General features: G+C 42.9%; 1 protein-coding gene across 5 annotated transcripts in view; it reads left to right on the top strand.

Annotated features, from left to right (window-relative positions):
* CTNND2 (catenin delta 2) overlaps positions 1–17,736 on the top strand; it is a 1,230,307-nt gene that overhangs the window by 1,121,032 nt on the left and 91,539 nt on the right. For all 5 annotated transcript variants that reach the window (XM_075062683.1, XM_075062682.1, XM_075062681.1 and 2 more), the window contains one exon: positions 8,297–8,447. In XM_075062683.1, coding sequence (XP_074918784.1) covers positions 8,297–8,447 — 151 coding nt within the window. The remainder of the gene's footprint in view (positions 1–8,296; positions 8,448–17,736) is intronic.

Here is a 17,736-nt window from a genome sequence, read left to right as displayed (position 1 = left end):
CCTGAGCTTTGAAAAATCCAGTTTCCTGATTGGTCCTCTGGTCAGGTGTTTGGTTCCCTTTGTTAACCCTTTACAGGTAAAAGAAACATTAACCCTTAGCTATCTGTTTATGACAGCTTGGCATATTAGAGAACCATCCTAATACCCATGGCTGTTCCCATGGCTTGGACAAAGTGTTTGTTGTTGAATGTAAATTTGTTATGAGTGAGAATGAAATGAATGAGTTTGGTGATGTGTTTGAGGGTTGTCCATTGTCTTGTAGATATTTAAGGCAGGTAGAGATGCCGTCATTGTGAGGGATGTTGGTGTGTAGGGAGGTGACATCCCTGGTGGCAAGAATGGTGTTCTGAGGGAGGTTGTTAATGTTGAAGCATTGGTGGAGGAAGTTGGTTGTGTCCTGGAGGAAGCGGACCCTCTGTGTGGTGAGTGGTTTTGAGAATAGTTTATGAATCTTGATATTGTTTCAGTAAGAGTGTGATAGCCAGATATAATGGATCTGCATGGGTTCCCTTGTGAGTGCATCTTGGGAAGTACAGTATGTGGCAGGTCCCTGGGGTGAGTTCATTGGGGGGTGAGGTGACAGAGTTATTAGAAAGGCAAGTCATAGACCAACATTCTGTATATACTGTTTTCTTTCCCTTTCCCCTATTCCCCCTCAGATGACAGAATCTAGAATAAATGTGAGTTGATAAAATTGCAACAGTGAAATCCTTGTATGTCTATATACTTGCCTATCTATTAATACTTGTATTACATCTGTGTCATATAAGATGACTGCATGTAAAATGTGCCTGTCACTGTGATATCTTGGTGCCATATGTAGACTTTAAACCAATTATCAATCCATCCACAAAGGACACTCCTATCAAACCCTCTTCTGTTTAAACCACTTTTATTTAATGGAATTTGTTTTCCCTTTATTTATCTTTGGTTTCATGACAAACATATTTGAGCAGTTCCACCACATAGTTATTGGTGTGTGCAAAAAGGTATGGCTTGTAGTGTGACCTGGAAATGACAACACTGGGGTGCAATCTAATCTCCACTGCTATAAAGAGTTCCATAGCTGAGGGCTCTCCATGAAGAAGCCCTGCCCCCAGCTCCTAGTTCCTCCCTGGCTCTTGCAACAACATCCATATTGAGCCTCGATGTTGCAGTGGGGAGAGGAGAGAAAGGCAATCATTTGGATAGACCCTAGCCCCTTAATTGCTTTAAATATTAGGACCAGGACCTTGAAGTGAATGTGCAACTGAATGGAGAGTCAATGGAGAGCACAGAACGTAGATGTGATGTGCTTAGTAATCTTTCTTGCCTGGAAAGTGGGCAGCTGTGTGTTGTGTATGAGGAAACTGTCACATAGTTTATACAGGCAGCCCCAGGTCAAGTGTGCTGCTGTAGTCTAACTTATAGGCAAGGAAATTGTGGATAAGAGTAGCTAGTTCCTCATCTTAAAGGGAAAAATCACAATCTCCTGGTTAGCCAAACATGGATGATTTGGGACTACTCAAAGCATATTAAACATATGCGTCAGATTTTGCCTTTGGTTACATCTCTGCAACTTCAATGAAGTCAATGCACTGTGAAATCAAGCACATATGTTTACCCCACAATATGCACTAGAGGCAAGTGGTGTGATTCAGGAGAAACACAGAGATACAACTTTTTGTTATTCTGTCAAAGGGACAGAAGTATTCAGCAACCCCATGGGCAGCGGGTGTCATAGGCTGAGGGAGTCTGAGCCTCCCTAAACAGCCAGATGTGGTCCCACCCACATTCTGCCCCCAGTCACCCTCCTGCTTCCCACTCTGCGGGCAGCAGTGGGCAGCTCTTCCCCTGTGACATGGTCCCAGCAGGGGCTGGCGCTAGGTACATGCTGCCTGCCCTCCCGGCGCTCTGTGAGCTTTTTTGGGTATGGCTACACTTGGTAATGTGCAGCACTGGGAATTACAGCTGTGTTTGTACAGCTGTGTAGGGACAGCGCTGCAGTGTGGCCACACTGACAACTACCAGCGCTGCAGTGTGGCTACATTTGCAGCATTTACAGCTCTGTTGGGAGTGGTGCATTGTGGGCAGCTATCCCACAGATCACCTCGTCCCATTTTGGCGCTGTGGGTTGTGGGAAGGGGACAGAAGGGTGCGGGTCATTCCGCTTCCTGTCCCAACGCCCAGTGGTGCATCGCTACACATCCCAGCAGTTTTGTGCCATTGTGAGTCTGCAGCGCGATTTCTGTTAGAAATGGAGCCCGAGCTGCTGAGGACTTTGCTGATGAATGTCGCCAGCACATCACGTTTGGCAGTTGAGCTATTCCTTCAGCTCCAAAGTGACAGTGAGGAGTCCGATGATGATATAGATTCGCCTGATGCGCGTGACACTAAATGCTTGTGGCAGTAACGGACTGTGGGGGTGGGAAGACCCAGCCAATGTTGGACCGCGGCCTCCTGTGTGGGTATGTTGAATGTGTATATATATGTCTGCGTACTGCGTGGGCCCATTTCTCAACAGCAATCGCGCGCTGCAGACTCACAATGGCACAAACTGCTGGGATGTGTTATGGCGATTTTGGGGTTGTGATGCGAGACAAACCAAGCGCTAAGTTGTGGGGGCGTTCACATTGTTCTTGCGGAAGCTCATAGGGATGAAAGCGAATAGAACGCCGCACGCAGCTTTGCTGGTCCCCTGCCCACAACCCACTGCAGAACTTAGCGCCTCGAAGATATAGAAAAGGGCCCCGCTTTCACCCATGGACTCGTGTGCTGGAGCTCCGGTGACCCAACACTGTCGGGCTGCCGAAGGATAGCTGCACCCACATGGCACCACTGCCCACACAGAGGCTGGTAATGCTGGCCACTGATCAAGAGCCACACATTTGAGAGCACTTGTGCCTGTCAGTGGCGTAGGTAAGTGCTCGGGTGTTGGGCCCACTACTTGCCGCAGTCATGGCGACGATGGCAACCTTCCCAGACATTCCCTACACACTGTACGACATACACACCGATGTTACTCCGTGGTCCTCGCACATTACCTAAGAGATAAGTCCGATACCCAAAAAAACTCAGCAGAGCGACCAGGGCCGAGGGCAGCACTGCATGCATACCCTAGCGCCAGCCCCAGATGCTGGACACACTGTCACAGGGGAAGAGCTAGCCCACCTGCTGCCGAGCAGAAGTGGGGCCGGCAGCCAGGTAATGTGGTTGACTGAGGGGCAGAAGGTGGGTGGACCACATTTCTGGCTGTTTAAGGGGGCTCGTCCCATCGCGTAGTGGATAGACAGACCGCATGCCATGGGGGTTGCCTGAAGATACTCTGTCCCCTCTATGTGACAGAATAACAAAACAGTTAGTGTTAGAATGCTACTTCGGTGTTCTTCGCTGAAGCAAAGGGTCCACTTACAAATCCCCTTGCCCTCTAAATGCCATATTTTGTGGAGGTAACATATGATGCTTATTCAACAGTAGCATGACTTACATTGAAGTTGCAGAGATTAGTAACCAAATCGGCCACAGAGCATATCTGCACGCATATGCTTGCTAAAATAGAACGAGTCCGGGTGTGAGCTTCTGAGGTCACCGTGACAGAGGACACATCACTGGAATGGGTCTTTTGCGACCAGGATGGGTTTCCCGCTCATAACTGTGAGCAGAGGGCGAGATTAGTAGCGAATTAGATTTTTCGCGGAGATATTTCCTTAACTTTGATGACAACCCCCCATTTCGGCTAGGCATCGGGAAGACTACAAGCTTAATACTATCATTCGGGAAAAGTCCAGTGATCTCTCTATTATGCTTCTGCCAGCGTTGTGGTATCTAAAGCTCTTTGTTGAGGCGATAATCCAATAGACCAGCAAAGCTACATTACCCATGGAGACTCGCGTGGCGCATCCTGGCTCCTGCTATTAAACATATGGACAAGGTTCGTCATACAATCAAACCACACAGCTGAAGCCTCTTGATCCATGCAAAGAAAACATACAGCACATCAACCAGGTTCACGTTCTTAGTCGCTCGTCCATTCTTCCATTCGAGTTAGACACATTCATTCAAAGTCGCTTGGTCACTAATAATTTAAAGACAATATTAACGGGAGCTAGGGCTTATCAAGATGGAAATTGCCTTTCTCTTCCTCTCCCCACATGCATTACATCGATGGCTCTAATATGGAATGTTAGTTGAACAAGAAGCGCACGTGGAGAACTAATGGGAGCAGGGCCACTCATGTCCATGAGAGCCACGCTCAGCTATGAACTTACTTAAGCAGTGAGAATTAGATTGCCAACCCCAGCGTTATCTTTGCCAGGCACTAACTAACAAGCCATACCTTTAGTTTGCACACACTAGTAATACTTAGGGTGCTGATGATGTGCGCCTGCACACTTGGCAGAATCTCATAATCGGGTGTTTATCATGAAACAACACGAAATAAATAAAGGGAAAAAGATTCCCATTCAGAAATACAGTTTGGACCTGTTCAAGGAAGCTGCTGGGTAGTTAAAGCCGAAGAGGTTCATAGAGGTGTCCTTTTGTGGGAGGTTTGATAATTTGCGTGTTAAGTCATACATAGTGGCACCAACGATCTCACCCTGATACAGGACCATTTACATGCAGATCATCTTATATGAAGGGTCTTCTACAGCAGTGTGGATTCCGCCCTGGTCCATATATGCAGCTTGCCTGTGTGGCAGCAATGGCCCCACCCCTCACGGCACAGTGCTGCGGATTGTTTAGCTGACTGGGACAAGGACCACGGTGGCTCTCCTGTAACTTGCACAAGCGCATTCCCACGCTCTGGCTGAAACTTTTGAGAGATTACAGAGGCCAATTACCCGCGACGTGATAGACCAAATCAATGGGCTATTCCACATCTAGACGTGCATTGCAGGCAGCCATAACTTCCCCCCCCAAAACATTTCCCTCCTTAAAATAAAAGCCTGCTTACTGGGAAACCACTCCTCTGCTTCTTCTTCACCAACAAGTTCCAGCTGCTGCGACTGGCTAGCTGCCTCCTGGCTTGAGAAGAGCTCCTGGCTGCATGCCTCCTGAGACCCGGGTCCTCTACACCCCAGTACCCCTCCTCTCCTCTCCCGGCCTGAACTGTCCATCCTGTGGTCCTCGGATTGCAGTGGGGTCACACCCAAGTATCGCATCCAGCTCATTGTAAAAACGGCAGGTCATGGGGGCAGCACCTGAGTGGCGGTTTCCTCTCATGGGCTTTGCAATAAGGCACTCCGCAGCTCCTTTACTTTAACCCTGCACTGCAACGCGTCCCGTTCATGGCCCTTTGCAGCATGACTTTGATATCTGGCCATAGGTATCATAATTTCTTACAACTGAAGCGCAGCTGTGACTGCACAGCTTCCTCACCCCAGACACTGATGAGGTCCTGCAGCTCGCAAGTGCTCCATGCTGGGGCTCGTTTGGGGCATGGAGGCATGGTCAGTGATTGATTGATTGATTGCACTCCACACCTGGCTGAGCAAACAGGAAGGGATTTTTAAAATTCCCGGGGCATTTAAAGGGCGGGTCACCTGAGCCCAGGGCAGTGGAGTGTGTGAAACGATGAGCAGAGTGGCTGAAAAGGTATGCTGGGATACCTCCTAATACCCTGGAGGGCAATAACAGCGCTTTTGGTGTCCACACCTGATGACCAGCGCTGCATCACCAGCGCTGGAATCGCTACACCCCAAGCAGACCAGGTGTACAGCCAGCGCTGCAGCCAGGGAATTGCAGCACTGGCTGTGCTTTCCAAATGTGTACACAGAGTGAGTTGCAGTGCTGTAACCCCTCACCAGCGCTGCAACTCTCCAGTGTAGCCAAGCCCTTCGTCTTGAATTCCTTCTCACAGTGCACTCCAGTTCTTAACTCTGTCACCATACACTGCTGCCAGAGTGAATCGCAACCTGGAGTCACACACAGATATTGGCATGAAGTGCATTATTTTCTTGGATAACTAAATTGATATGGAGTATAACAGTATCCTCAAAGCACAAAACCCAGAATTACCTCTCACTGTTAAACTAAAAGAGCTAAAACCTGAGAGGTTCTAAGCATCTGCAGCCTCCACTGGATTCAGATGATTTCAGTAGTACTCCTCTACTCCATATAATGTGACCCGATAGAACACGGGTTCGCATACAACACAGTAAAGCTTTGACATGCTGCTCTGAGCAGCATGTTAAGGGTGTCGGGCCAGGTCGGGGCTGAGGAGTTTGATAAGGGGCAGAGGGTCTCGGAAGCAGTGAGGGGCTCTCCCCTCCATGGTCTGGGGGGCAGGAGCTGTGGGAGGGCACTTTTGGGGGCCCCGCAGTCCCAGAATGGCCCGGGAGATTAGTGGAGGGCCGGGAGCAGCCCACTCTGCTTCCCTCCCGCTAGCCCCAGTGATGTCGCTCGGGGAGGAGGCTTGGGGGAAGGGATCCCCCCTGCATTCACCAGCAGTGGCAGAAGTGGAGCAGCCCGGCCCCAGCCCGCTCCACTCCACCAGCTCCCAGCCACAGTGCTCTGCTTCCTGCCGCAGGTGAGTACAGGAGGCGTCCTTTCCCCAACCTCCCTGCACTCACCAGCGGCAGGAAGCAGAGTGCTGCGGCTGAGAGCTGGCGGAGTAGAGCGGACTGGAGCCGTGTCACTCCACTTCCTGACACAGGTGAGTGTGGGGGGGCATCCTTTCCCCAACCTCCCCCCACTTAGCACCAGTCCGCTCCACTCCACCAGCTCCCAGCTGTGGCACTCCGCTTCCCACCAGGCAGGTGAGTGCAGGATCTTTCCCCAGCCGCCCCCCAGTGACACAGCTGGGGCCGGGGCAAGGAAAGCAGAGCAGGCTGGGGCCACGTCGCTCTGCTTCCTGACACAAGTGAGTGCGGTGGGGCATCCTTTCCCCAACCTCCTCGTACTCACCGATGGCGGGAAGTGGAGTGCCGCGGCTGGGAGCTGGCAGAGTGGAGCAGTCACGGGACAGGGCAGTTGGGTAGGGGTGGGATCCTGGGAGTGATTAGGGATGGGGGTCTCTGGAGGGGGCGGTCAGGGAACAAGGAACGGGGGGGGCAAAGCAAGTTTGATATAATGCGGTCTCACTTATAATGCAGTGAGATTTTTTGTCTCCCGAGGACCACGTTATATCATGGTAGAGGTGTAGATGTGACTACTCAGCAGGTGTTCTCAACACTTGGTTTAAGAACTTAATCACATAACCAAATATATATAAGGGAAAGAGTCTGATCTCATTTATTTCATCAGTATGTATCAAATATACAGTTCTTATCACTCTAGATTTAGGCACACAGCCAGAGAGCTATTAGGACTTAAAGCACTGCATGAATGCAGACAGCAGATTCACACCCCTCAAATATCTCACACAGCCAGTTCACATAGGAAAATGCAACTTGTTCTGCCAAAGCCAAATAGCTTTTTCCTGAGATTGTCTCTCACTGATATCATTCTGCTTCTCGCACTCTGTCATCACATTCTATCTTATTGCTAGGGGCCTGGGTATGTCAAGCTTTTTATAAAACTGTTCACTTTCCAAGACTATGTCTGGCGCTCATAAAATCGAATTAATTGGCTCATCCATACTATAAGTCGGGTAAAATAATGTAACTTTCAGCATCTTGTGAACTAGATGGGCTCAAACCAAAATCCTAGATCCTTCGTGGTTGAGTCATATTTCTAATAACAAGCCTGATCCTGTGGTCCCTACATATACATAACTCAGCACATTGAAATCAGTGTGAATTTTGCACACACAGACACTGTAGGATTGGGCCGATATGTTTTAACAGTAAAAGCAGTAGTGTAACTCCCTCCTCCCGCCTCTCCTGAGCAAATTGCCTATCATGAAAGAAATAATGAAGTGCCTACTTGAGTTAGGGTCTAACATTCCTCAAGCTGACAGCCAGGAAGCATGCTAACTTCTTAAACAAATTTTGTAACATTAAATGGCATTAGGAACAAACAATCATTGTTCAAGTCTGGCCAGGGGATACTGATGCCAAGCAAATGGCCTGCAACTCAGACAGTAAAACAGTAACTAGGTGTACAAGGATTTAAAGGTTAAATAATTAAATTTAAAGTTTAAATCATTAAATTTTTCTGTCACCAATCAAAAATCAATATGGGTTTCCAGTTCAAGTGGTTGTGTAGCATCGTAGATACAATAATTTCCTCTTGTCTTTAGATTCTACAGCCATTACTCCTAGCTCTCTTCCTTTACTCCTCAAGATAGCAATCTTTATAATCACACACCCCTCCTTTTCTTGACAGCATTCCACAATCTCTTTTTCAACCTCCTTCATGCAATATCTCTTTACAGTGGTCAGTGTATATCCGTGCTGCCGTCCGCAAAGAAAAAGGCCTGCCGATCCTGGTGGAGCTACTTCGAATAGACAATGACCGGGTGGTATGTGCAGTTGCTACAGCTTTACGAAACATGGCCTTAGATGTCAGAAATAAGGAGCTAATAGGTATGTTCTTTCTAAACAATCTACGTATTTTCTTAATGTTTTTTACATTTTATAGCTGGATGAAGAAGGTGAGAACAATGGTCTCCTTGTGTTTTGAACAGAATTTCTTCACCTCTTTCTTTTAACATGTCATATTCAAGTTTGTGTGTGATAGCTCAGTGCTATATTGTAAGAATAGTTTTTTAATTCATCTGACAACACATTACCAAAATATTGTTTAGTGATTCAATTGCACTGTAATTTTTTTTAGGCTGAGAGCAATGGCATTTATATCACAAACACTTAGGAACTGCCACAGTGAGTGAATAAAATCAAAGTAACTTTAAATTATCATCATCCCTATGCTAAGTACCATTCGTAGTTATTATCATTGTAGCACTTCCATCTTCCAGATGGCAGATCCAGGCAAGGGCAACTACTTCAGATCCCACAATTATTTAGTACATCTTATAAAGGGAATTACAAAGTGGAAGTCTTAACATAAGGAATTAGTGGAGAGTTCCAGGAATTCATTGGACAGAGAGGTACTTTCAAGCATGCCTTAATTCATGAGTGCATGTGCAGCTAAGAAAGGTAACTCACTCATCTAAATTACAGTATTGTCTTTAATCTCTAATTGGATGACAGTCACATTTCTTGTTTTTTAACTTAAATTCACCCTAACATTGTAGATTTACATGTTACAAGACATGACATTTTTATCTAGATGTTTTATTTATGCACAATAGAACAGCAGTCGAAATATCCATACTGGAAATAAATTATCACAATTCTCTTACTTCCTGTGTAGATTAAGAGGTATTTTTAATTTATTTTTGCTGATTCATTAATTCTTAATTACACTCCCCCAAATATTGGAGCATATAGGCTGCTTCCCCTTACCTCCCTTCCACTTTTAATCACAGAATCATACAAGCAGATGCTTTGACCTGTGTCCCTTCTATTGTTTGTATTACTCTGAGGCACTAACCAAGACTAGGGCCTCATCACACTAGGTGCTATACAGGCATATAGTATGAGAGTTTCTGCCCCCAAAGAGCTTACCGTCTAACAGGGCCGGTGCAAGGAAGTTTCGCGCCCTAGGCGAAACTTCCATCTTGCGCCCCCCTCGCTAACCCTGCCCCCTGCGACAGCTAACCGAGCCCCCCACCCAGGGAGCTCCATCCCCCTCCCCCACAGCAGCTACCCCCCTGCAGCAGCTAACCCCGCCCAGGGAGCACCGCCCTCTGCAGCAGCTAACCCTGCCTGGGGAGTCCTCCCCCACTCTGCAGCAGTTAACCCTGCCCGGGGATACATTCCTCCATGGCAGCTAACCCCGCCTGGGGAGCCCGCCCCAGCTCACCTCGGCTCCACGTCCTCCACTGAGCACGCTGGTGTCGCTCTAATTCTCCTCCCCTCCCAGGCTTGCGGCGCCGATTGGAGGAGACTTAGAGTGGGGGCTGTGTGCTCAGCGGAGGAGGCAGAGTGGAGGTGATCTGGGGTGGGGAGCAGTTCTCCTATGCGCCTCCCCTTCTATTAATGTGGGCTGCCTTCCCCGCACCCCCCGCCCCAGCTCACCTCCACTCCACCTCCTCACCTGAGCGGGCTTTTAGGTGCCCCCAACCACTAGGCGCCCTAGGCAGCCGCCTAGTTTGCCTAAATGGTTGCACCGGCCCTGCCGTCTAAACAGACAAAGGGTAGGAGGGAAAATAGCACTGAAGCAACTTACCAATAGTCACAGCTAGTTTACGGCAGAGTTGGGAATACAGCCCAAATCTCCTGACACTCAGCTCATTGCCTGCTCTACTAGACCATGCTACCAGTGTAGTTTTCACCCTTATGTTGTTCTTGAACAAACTGATGTGAAAGTTGGCTTTGGATAATTCATTGGGTCCTCTGCTTGCAGCATGTAAGTTACTGTCTACTCTTTCTTGTTTATTCACTGTTTAGTGGCTTCCAATAATTTTCTGAAAAAAGAAAATAGAGCTGGAGAAAATGTATTAGTCTGTCTAATCTGAGCAGCCAGCAGACCATTTAGTAATAGAGAGATCTTTCTCCCATGGATCCACCTCATAATCACTAATATCTCTTTAAAGGCTGGACTGTCAAACTACTTTACTCCATGGACCACCACTAAGAGTTTTGTAGAGCACTGTTAATTCACAGACCACATCTTGGCAACCACTGCTGTAGTCCATTAGTGTAGAATTGTTCCCTACAATATCCTGGGTAGTTCTTTATGTTCTTCTCCATACATGACTGTCATCACAAAAAAACCATGCCCTTTACACATAATTTTAGGACAGAGTGGTCTCCCTCCTTAACTGCAGTTAACATAATTTCATTTACTAGTCCACTTCTCTTGTTGCCTTTTCTATTCTTTATTTTTTAATTAAAATGTTTGTTTCTGTTCCAAAACTGAAAGCTCCACTCAAAACAATAACATTTCATATGTGTAAATGGTGTTGTCTTTAAAAGAGAAGTTCCAAATGCAAACATGTTTATAAAATATGGCTAATAAGACACTATTTGCATCAGCTTCACATTTGAATGGTTTCCAGAATTCTTGGAGCGAAGTTTTGGGCAAACAAATAAAACAGTGTATATAAAAGAAAAAAAGTCAATTGAAAATTATTACCTAAGGAAAGAATTTTATAAACCAAACAGGGATGGCTGCTTGAAGTTAAAATATTTATGGAAAATCAGAGTGATTCTGGGGAATTGCAATCAGTTAGTTAGTGAGTTGAACCATATTTTTCTTAGAGGCATTAGTAGGAATATTACACTACTTGAGAAATGAAAATTTGCCAATATGATAGGGAAGTTATTAAGATAATGCCTGTAGCACTTTTGAGTGTGATCTATACATCTAGTATTTTACTTAGTTAGTTTGTTTGTTTGTTTGTTTGTTTGTTGATTGGTTTTTTTGTGGTACTCATCACCATACAATCTGAAAGCTTAAGCATAAAACTTAATGAAGTTATCCTTTCAGCACTTTTGCAAAGTACAGAGGTGGAACTAACTCCATTTTACAGAGGAGAAATTTAGGGACAGAAAGAGAAAGGTCCATATTTTTAAAAGTGGACACTATTTTGCATGCATCAGTTTCTGAACACCAACTATGACATCTTTGGCCTGATTTTCAGAGATATTGAACATCCACAGTTCCAAATGAAGTCAGCTCATGTTTGGGTGCCTAGCACTTTTGAATATGAGGCCTAATGTATGTTGCATTGGGGACACAAAAATATGTGGCCATTTTTGAAAATGTATGGCCCAAGTATCTTGGTGAAAGTCACATACGATATCTGCAGCATCGCTGGGACCAAAACCTAGATCTTTTGAGTCCTACTGTAGTGCCTTGACTCTAAGACCATCCTTCCTCTTTCTCATAAATTATGCTGTTTGGACATGGTCAGTATAGTACTTTGATAGACAACTCCCTAGGAAATCCAAGTGCTTCAGGGAGCGGTGTTGATGCATTCCTGTGTCGGCAAGAAGTAGTAGAATGTATCTATTCCTCAGTCTCAGTGAGTCAGTGCTGACCCAGAGTGGTGTTACAGTGTAATACTGAGCTAAGGATGCCCCTTATCTCTATACTGAACTGAAACAAAACCCTGGATGGACAGCCTTCAGATTTTGGGGCTGGAGATTCAAAATCTAGATCTGAAGCTTGTGGCTTAAGCTCAACTCTGAAAAATATAAAATGTAATATAAACAAGAATTTCAAATTTTACATAAAGTGCACAGTACTGTATTGTATGTACCATGCTGTACCACTGTGGTAATACAGATTCTGCATCTAAGCTAATAAGTCACTTTGAAAGTCACCTTTACTCTTCTGCAAAACATCCATTTGTCAATTCAAATACCACAGCAACTCTGTGCACAAAAGGATGACTACCATGCATAAAAAGGAAGAATGATGAGGGTTTTTAAATTTTCAGAGAACTATGGAGCCTTTAAACATTTTATTTAAGATCTGCATCTCTGTAGTATATGCTTGCTATGACTTAATACCAGCATTTTTATATAATCTGGTACATCTAGTTTTTGCTCTTAGAACAGCAAATAATACAGTATCTCAAGTACCACATTGTGGTTGGTAGCTCTTGATAAATGTTGACTTTTTAGTGGCAAAACTATATGTATACCTATCTTTATTTCTATTAGATTAAAAAGACATTCAAAACTAAAGCCTGTCACCACTGAGTAGAGGAGCTGGCTACTAAGAGATCTAATTTTCTTTCTTGTTTTTTGTTAAAATGTAACTGAGTATAAGAACGTAGGATTTGCCTTACGAAAATCACAGCAACTGTCCATCATCTAGTCTGGAAACCTGTTACTTCAGAGGAAGTCAAAAATAAAAATTGCTCTAGACAATTGAGCAATGCTGTATGCGTAGGGGAAAAGGCCTCCCTGCCTATTTCTTATTATTATTACTGTTTCAGTATATCCCATGTCATAGGTGCTTTCCATAAGAAGAAGTAGAGAGAGATATAGACAGGTTTAAATCAAATATACATTTACATTAAAAACATATTTTTATAGCGGCAGAGATTACCTTACCCAAAACCATGACATCCAATTATCCTTCCTTAGCATGAATAACAATAAATGTTGTTATTTGTGATAATGTTATTCAGTCTCTTTTTAAATCTAGCCCAAATATTTAACCCTGTGACACCTTATTCCACTGCACAGTCTGACTAGAAGCTTCCTTTTATTATTGTTTATTATTAATAAAACTTCCTTTTATTATTATTGTTGTTCAGATATTATTTAGTTTTGAAGCCTGCATGCTTTGTCGGCTTCTGCTTACCTTCCTCATTTCAGCATCAGTTATTTCAAAATAATTATTACGCAGAAGCACTATGTTTCCTGCATAAAATTAAACATCTACAATACAATGTCATCTTGACAAAAAAGAAAAGGAACTAAAGACCCAAACCAGAATGTGATCCAGCAAACCCTTATTCACGCAGTGGTCCCAATGATGGGACTAAATATGTGATATAAATGTTTGCAGGGCAAGGGCCTTAGCTGCAATCATTCATATCTTAGTCATGTGTATAATTCTTTTAATTATCCAACCTACTTTGTTGAAAGTTATCAAAGAAACAGGTTTTTAAAAGGACCAATGTTATTGTCAAGCTGCAACATTTCATTTATAGGAAAAATACTTTTTTCAACTTGTTTCAATAGTTGTGCACTGTGAACAGTTCTTGTAGGAAAACTGGTCTTTTAGCAATATATACTTGGAATTCTACCTTATTTGAATTTAGGAAAATGATTGGTATGTTTGCACAAATATTGTCCTGATTAATTCTTTCCTAAATCATTTTAAAGTGAGATGGGCCCAACTGAACACAAGATGCAGAGCAGTGAAGTCTCAGGCTATACATTTTGATGCAAGTTAATGTTTATAGCTGTTAATTAGCAAAGTTATGGCCTATTAATTTATGCCAGAGTAGTTGTAAGGGTTTGTGACAGTGGTTAGTGGCACCAGAACAGAGATTTGTTGAATTCAGAGTGTAAATGGGGACTAGTCTTACAACTTGGCTGGGTTTTTTTGGTATTATTATAAATTTGCTAGTTTTGCATAGAACAGTTCTTTAATAGAGGAGTCAAATATAAAATCACATTAAAAACTCATATTCATTTTCAGAAAGAACTTTTGTGATGCTAAAATGTATAGGTTTAACCGTATCGTAAGAGGAAAAAAAGAGAAATTTACTTTATCCACAATTTCTAATGGAAATGTTTTATTATTAGTATTATTAATTGTCCTCTTGCAGTTTAAAACTGGTATTGTAACAGCTTAGAGCCATTGTAATAGTGTGGTAGTGTAAACAACTGTAAAACTGTAAAATATTGATTAAATATTCATAATAAAGAATCATAGAAATGTAGGTCTGGAAGGGACTTTGAGAAGTCACCGAGTCCAGGAGGCAGGACCAAGTAAAGCTAGACCATCCCTGACAGATGTTAGGCTAACATGTTCTTAAAACCTCCAATGACGGGGATTCCACAACCTCCCTTGGAAGTCTATTCCAGAGCTTAACAACCCTTATAGCTGGAAAGTGTTTCCTAATATTATGTTCCTAGGCTATGACACACACACATCCTCATAAACTATTTAATTAATCAGGTAAGTGCTGTGATCTAGTGACATCAGTTGTAAAGTGAAACCAGAGTTTGGGGTAGGACTAGACTCTAATATCAAGCACTTAGACCATAATAACGGATACAGTATTATTGATGTTAAAGCAAATGAGACATGGAGACACTAAAGGCCATATTCAAAGATGTTGACGTTAACAGAAAGGCTCTTGTTGTATCAGCCAAGCAAGGTACTAACAACTTCAACAGGACTTTATTTTTACAGTGGAAACCTCTGTTCCAAGCTGCTGCTGCACCCTCTGTAACTCTCACTCAGCCTCCTCAACTCCTCCCCACTCCTTCCTGTTTCCTGTCCTTTCAGACTCCCAACAGCCAGTGCTCCCAGTTCTAATAATTACAAGCACATGTAAACACTAAAACTCTCATTGTCTACAGTGGGCTTTGTATCTAGTCTTGAAGCAGGATGATCAAACCCACTGTGTGGAGAAGGCCAAATTTTGATTATTATTCCTGACCTGAAGCTATAAAGTTAGGGATAAGTATTGCATTACTCTTGTCCACTGCTCATTTCCCACTTATGTCAATAGGAGATATGTACAAAGACCAGGGGTAATGTATGACCCTTCTGTAACTAAAATTTTAGTCACTGATGTTACTTTTCCATTCAGCATCACTAAGTTGGGGGGAAATGATGGTGGTCATTTTTATGACTTGCTATTCCTGCACTTTTTAAAACTTGTCACCAGGTTGCACACACATTTCTGAGTCACGCACAAAGTATGTGCAGTTGTGTACCTAAATTATTTTCAATTCATCCCTTTAAGTTTCATCATTGGGTTTGAGACTGAGCTTAACATTGCATTGAGATAAATGTGGGCAGTTCACAACTCTGAAGAGTCGTTGTTTCACAGCGCTACACTAATTCACAATTGGTAGGTTCCCTTTGCAGCCATAAGGAATGGAAATTCATTTTTTTTAATGAAAGTTTACATTCTACAGAATATAAATCTGTCATAGAGGCCAGATAGCTATGACATTTATCCTGAATTTGGCCCCCTGTCCTACAACATGGTCACATTTTAATAGCATTCCTTTGTTTCAATATCTGTGTCTACTATAGAGGAAATATCTTATTCACTTGCCAGGTTGCAAGAAAGAGCAGCTACAAGATATTTTAGTGTATATTAATACACTAACTGGATGGGTAACTGGATGGGTTGGGGGATTTTTAAGCATTTTGCCTCTAGTTCAGTGTTTCTGATCTAGTCTAATTCGGTAGTGGCCAGAACTCAAGACCACATAGGAGTTTTTCATTGGATTCTGTGACAAGACTGGACGGTTTCAGTCTTCTTCCTGTTGGATAGAAATCTGTATCATAAAATCCGCCAGCAGAGAGGGGCATTAATTGGTACCTTTGGTTGACAGTCTTAACTTTATCAAAAGAGAGCCAAAGGATTTGACTGGTCAGTAAGAGTGAGCAACACTCTACCCTCTTCTTTCCCCCCTTGGCACATAACAGTAGGCCCCCTCTGTTCCAGATTTAAGGCACACTGGAGGTATAGTGTGGGAATGTCTTTGCTGCTAGTCGTCATGATGTACCTGATGGAGAAATAAAGCAGTTCCATCTCCAGAGTGCTGTCATTCTGGCACTTTTCACAGTCACTAAAATGTACTTCTAAAAATTAAATAATCAAAATAAAAAAAAAAATAAGAAACTAGCAGAGAGTGCTGGCTACTAACAACATATTATCCTTCTATATTTGCTATATAAAGGGACCCTTTCAGCATAAAGGATTTGTGCCAAAGAAGTCTAGTGTGGAAGTAAACATTATAGTGGACTTCTCTCCCATTAGTTAAAAGATGATGTTCCCTCCATTCACTATAAATAGACAAGGAAAAGTGCCTGATTAAAAGAACAATTTATGAAAATCCTGGCTCTAAATGAGTGAGGATGAATTCAGACCCCCCAAAAATTCATGACACATTAAGTAGAGCAAAGATATCTTATCATTTTCTCCCAGACTTCTTCTTTGTTATTGTTGTTGTTTTAATAAAAGCAACCCCAATCCAACAATCTTTATAATGACAGGCATAATTCTGAAGAAAACCTTTTTGAAAAATGTTGAAAACTTCTTATAATGCTGTAATGAAGTTTATTATATTTTCCAGGGTTGGCCTGGAAGGGAGTTAGGGTTGTTGAAGTTTAATCAAGAAAACATACAACTAGAACTGAAAATAATTTCTGCCATCCTGTACTGCACTTACAATATAGCTTCTTTATCAGATATAGTTTTGTAGTCTCAGTAGTCAAGGTTGGAATTGTTACATGCAGCTTTTGCTCTTTTTAACTTTAAGCTCTTCAGAATCTTTGTGCAAACATCTCCATGGATTTGAAAAGAGACACAATGTGTTTTTATTGAATTAATAGCTTATAAAGTAGCTCAGTCTCTGGAATGTTAAATTAATATAAATTCACAGTGCACATGCCAGAAAACATTAGTCATTGTCCTCATCTGTGGGTATTTGTTTGTAGAAGGTCGAGGATAGATTATACACTGCCGCTTACTGTTTAATTTAAATCAATTCTTATTGCATTTCATTTACTATGTTTAATAACTGAGGTGCACAAAACAAATAGCAGAGTGCAGAGAGTCCTGGAAAAGACAAGAAGCCTGATATAAAAGACAAAAAAACTGATTTAAAGAGGCATGAAAGAATCATGGATGAAAATAAATACTTTTCCCTTATTTTCTGTGATCTCATCAATATTGATTATATCGAGAAAGAGAAAAATACTAATTCAACAGTATTTAGAGGGTAAACACAAAATTATGCTTTATAGAGATTTATGATACATTTATATCAAAGTCAGAGGTGTCCAGATTCAAATGATGACTTATTGACATAACCCAAGAATTAAGAAAAGATCATATAAATAATACAAGTTAAGACATTAAATAATTGCCAGGGATATTATTTAAAGGGGAACTGTCAAGTCTAGACCTACAGTATGGCCAAATGTCAGTGGTGAAATTCTGCTGTCAGGAAGCTCTTAAGTCATCAGGTTTCATTGGCTTTTGTTGAGGGCAGCTCAGCTTTTACTTAATTCTGTCCGACCTATCTCAAACACATTTCTGATGTGCAGACCTAGTTGTTGTAGGGAGCTTAAAAATCTGCACTGTAAGTG

The sequence above is a fragment of the Chelonoidis abingdonii genome, chromosome 2 (assembly GCF_003597395.2).
Source record: "Chelonoidis abingdonii isolate Lonesome George chromosome 2, CheloAbing_2.0, whole genome shotgun sequence".
Classification (NCBI taxonomy): Eukaryota; Metazoa; Chordata; order Testudines; family Testudinidae; genus Chelonoidis; species Chelonoidis abingdonii.
Note: the sequence above shows the minus strand (reverse complement) of the source record. Positions and strands in the feature narration are given on the sequence as shown.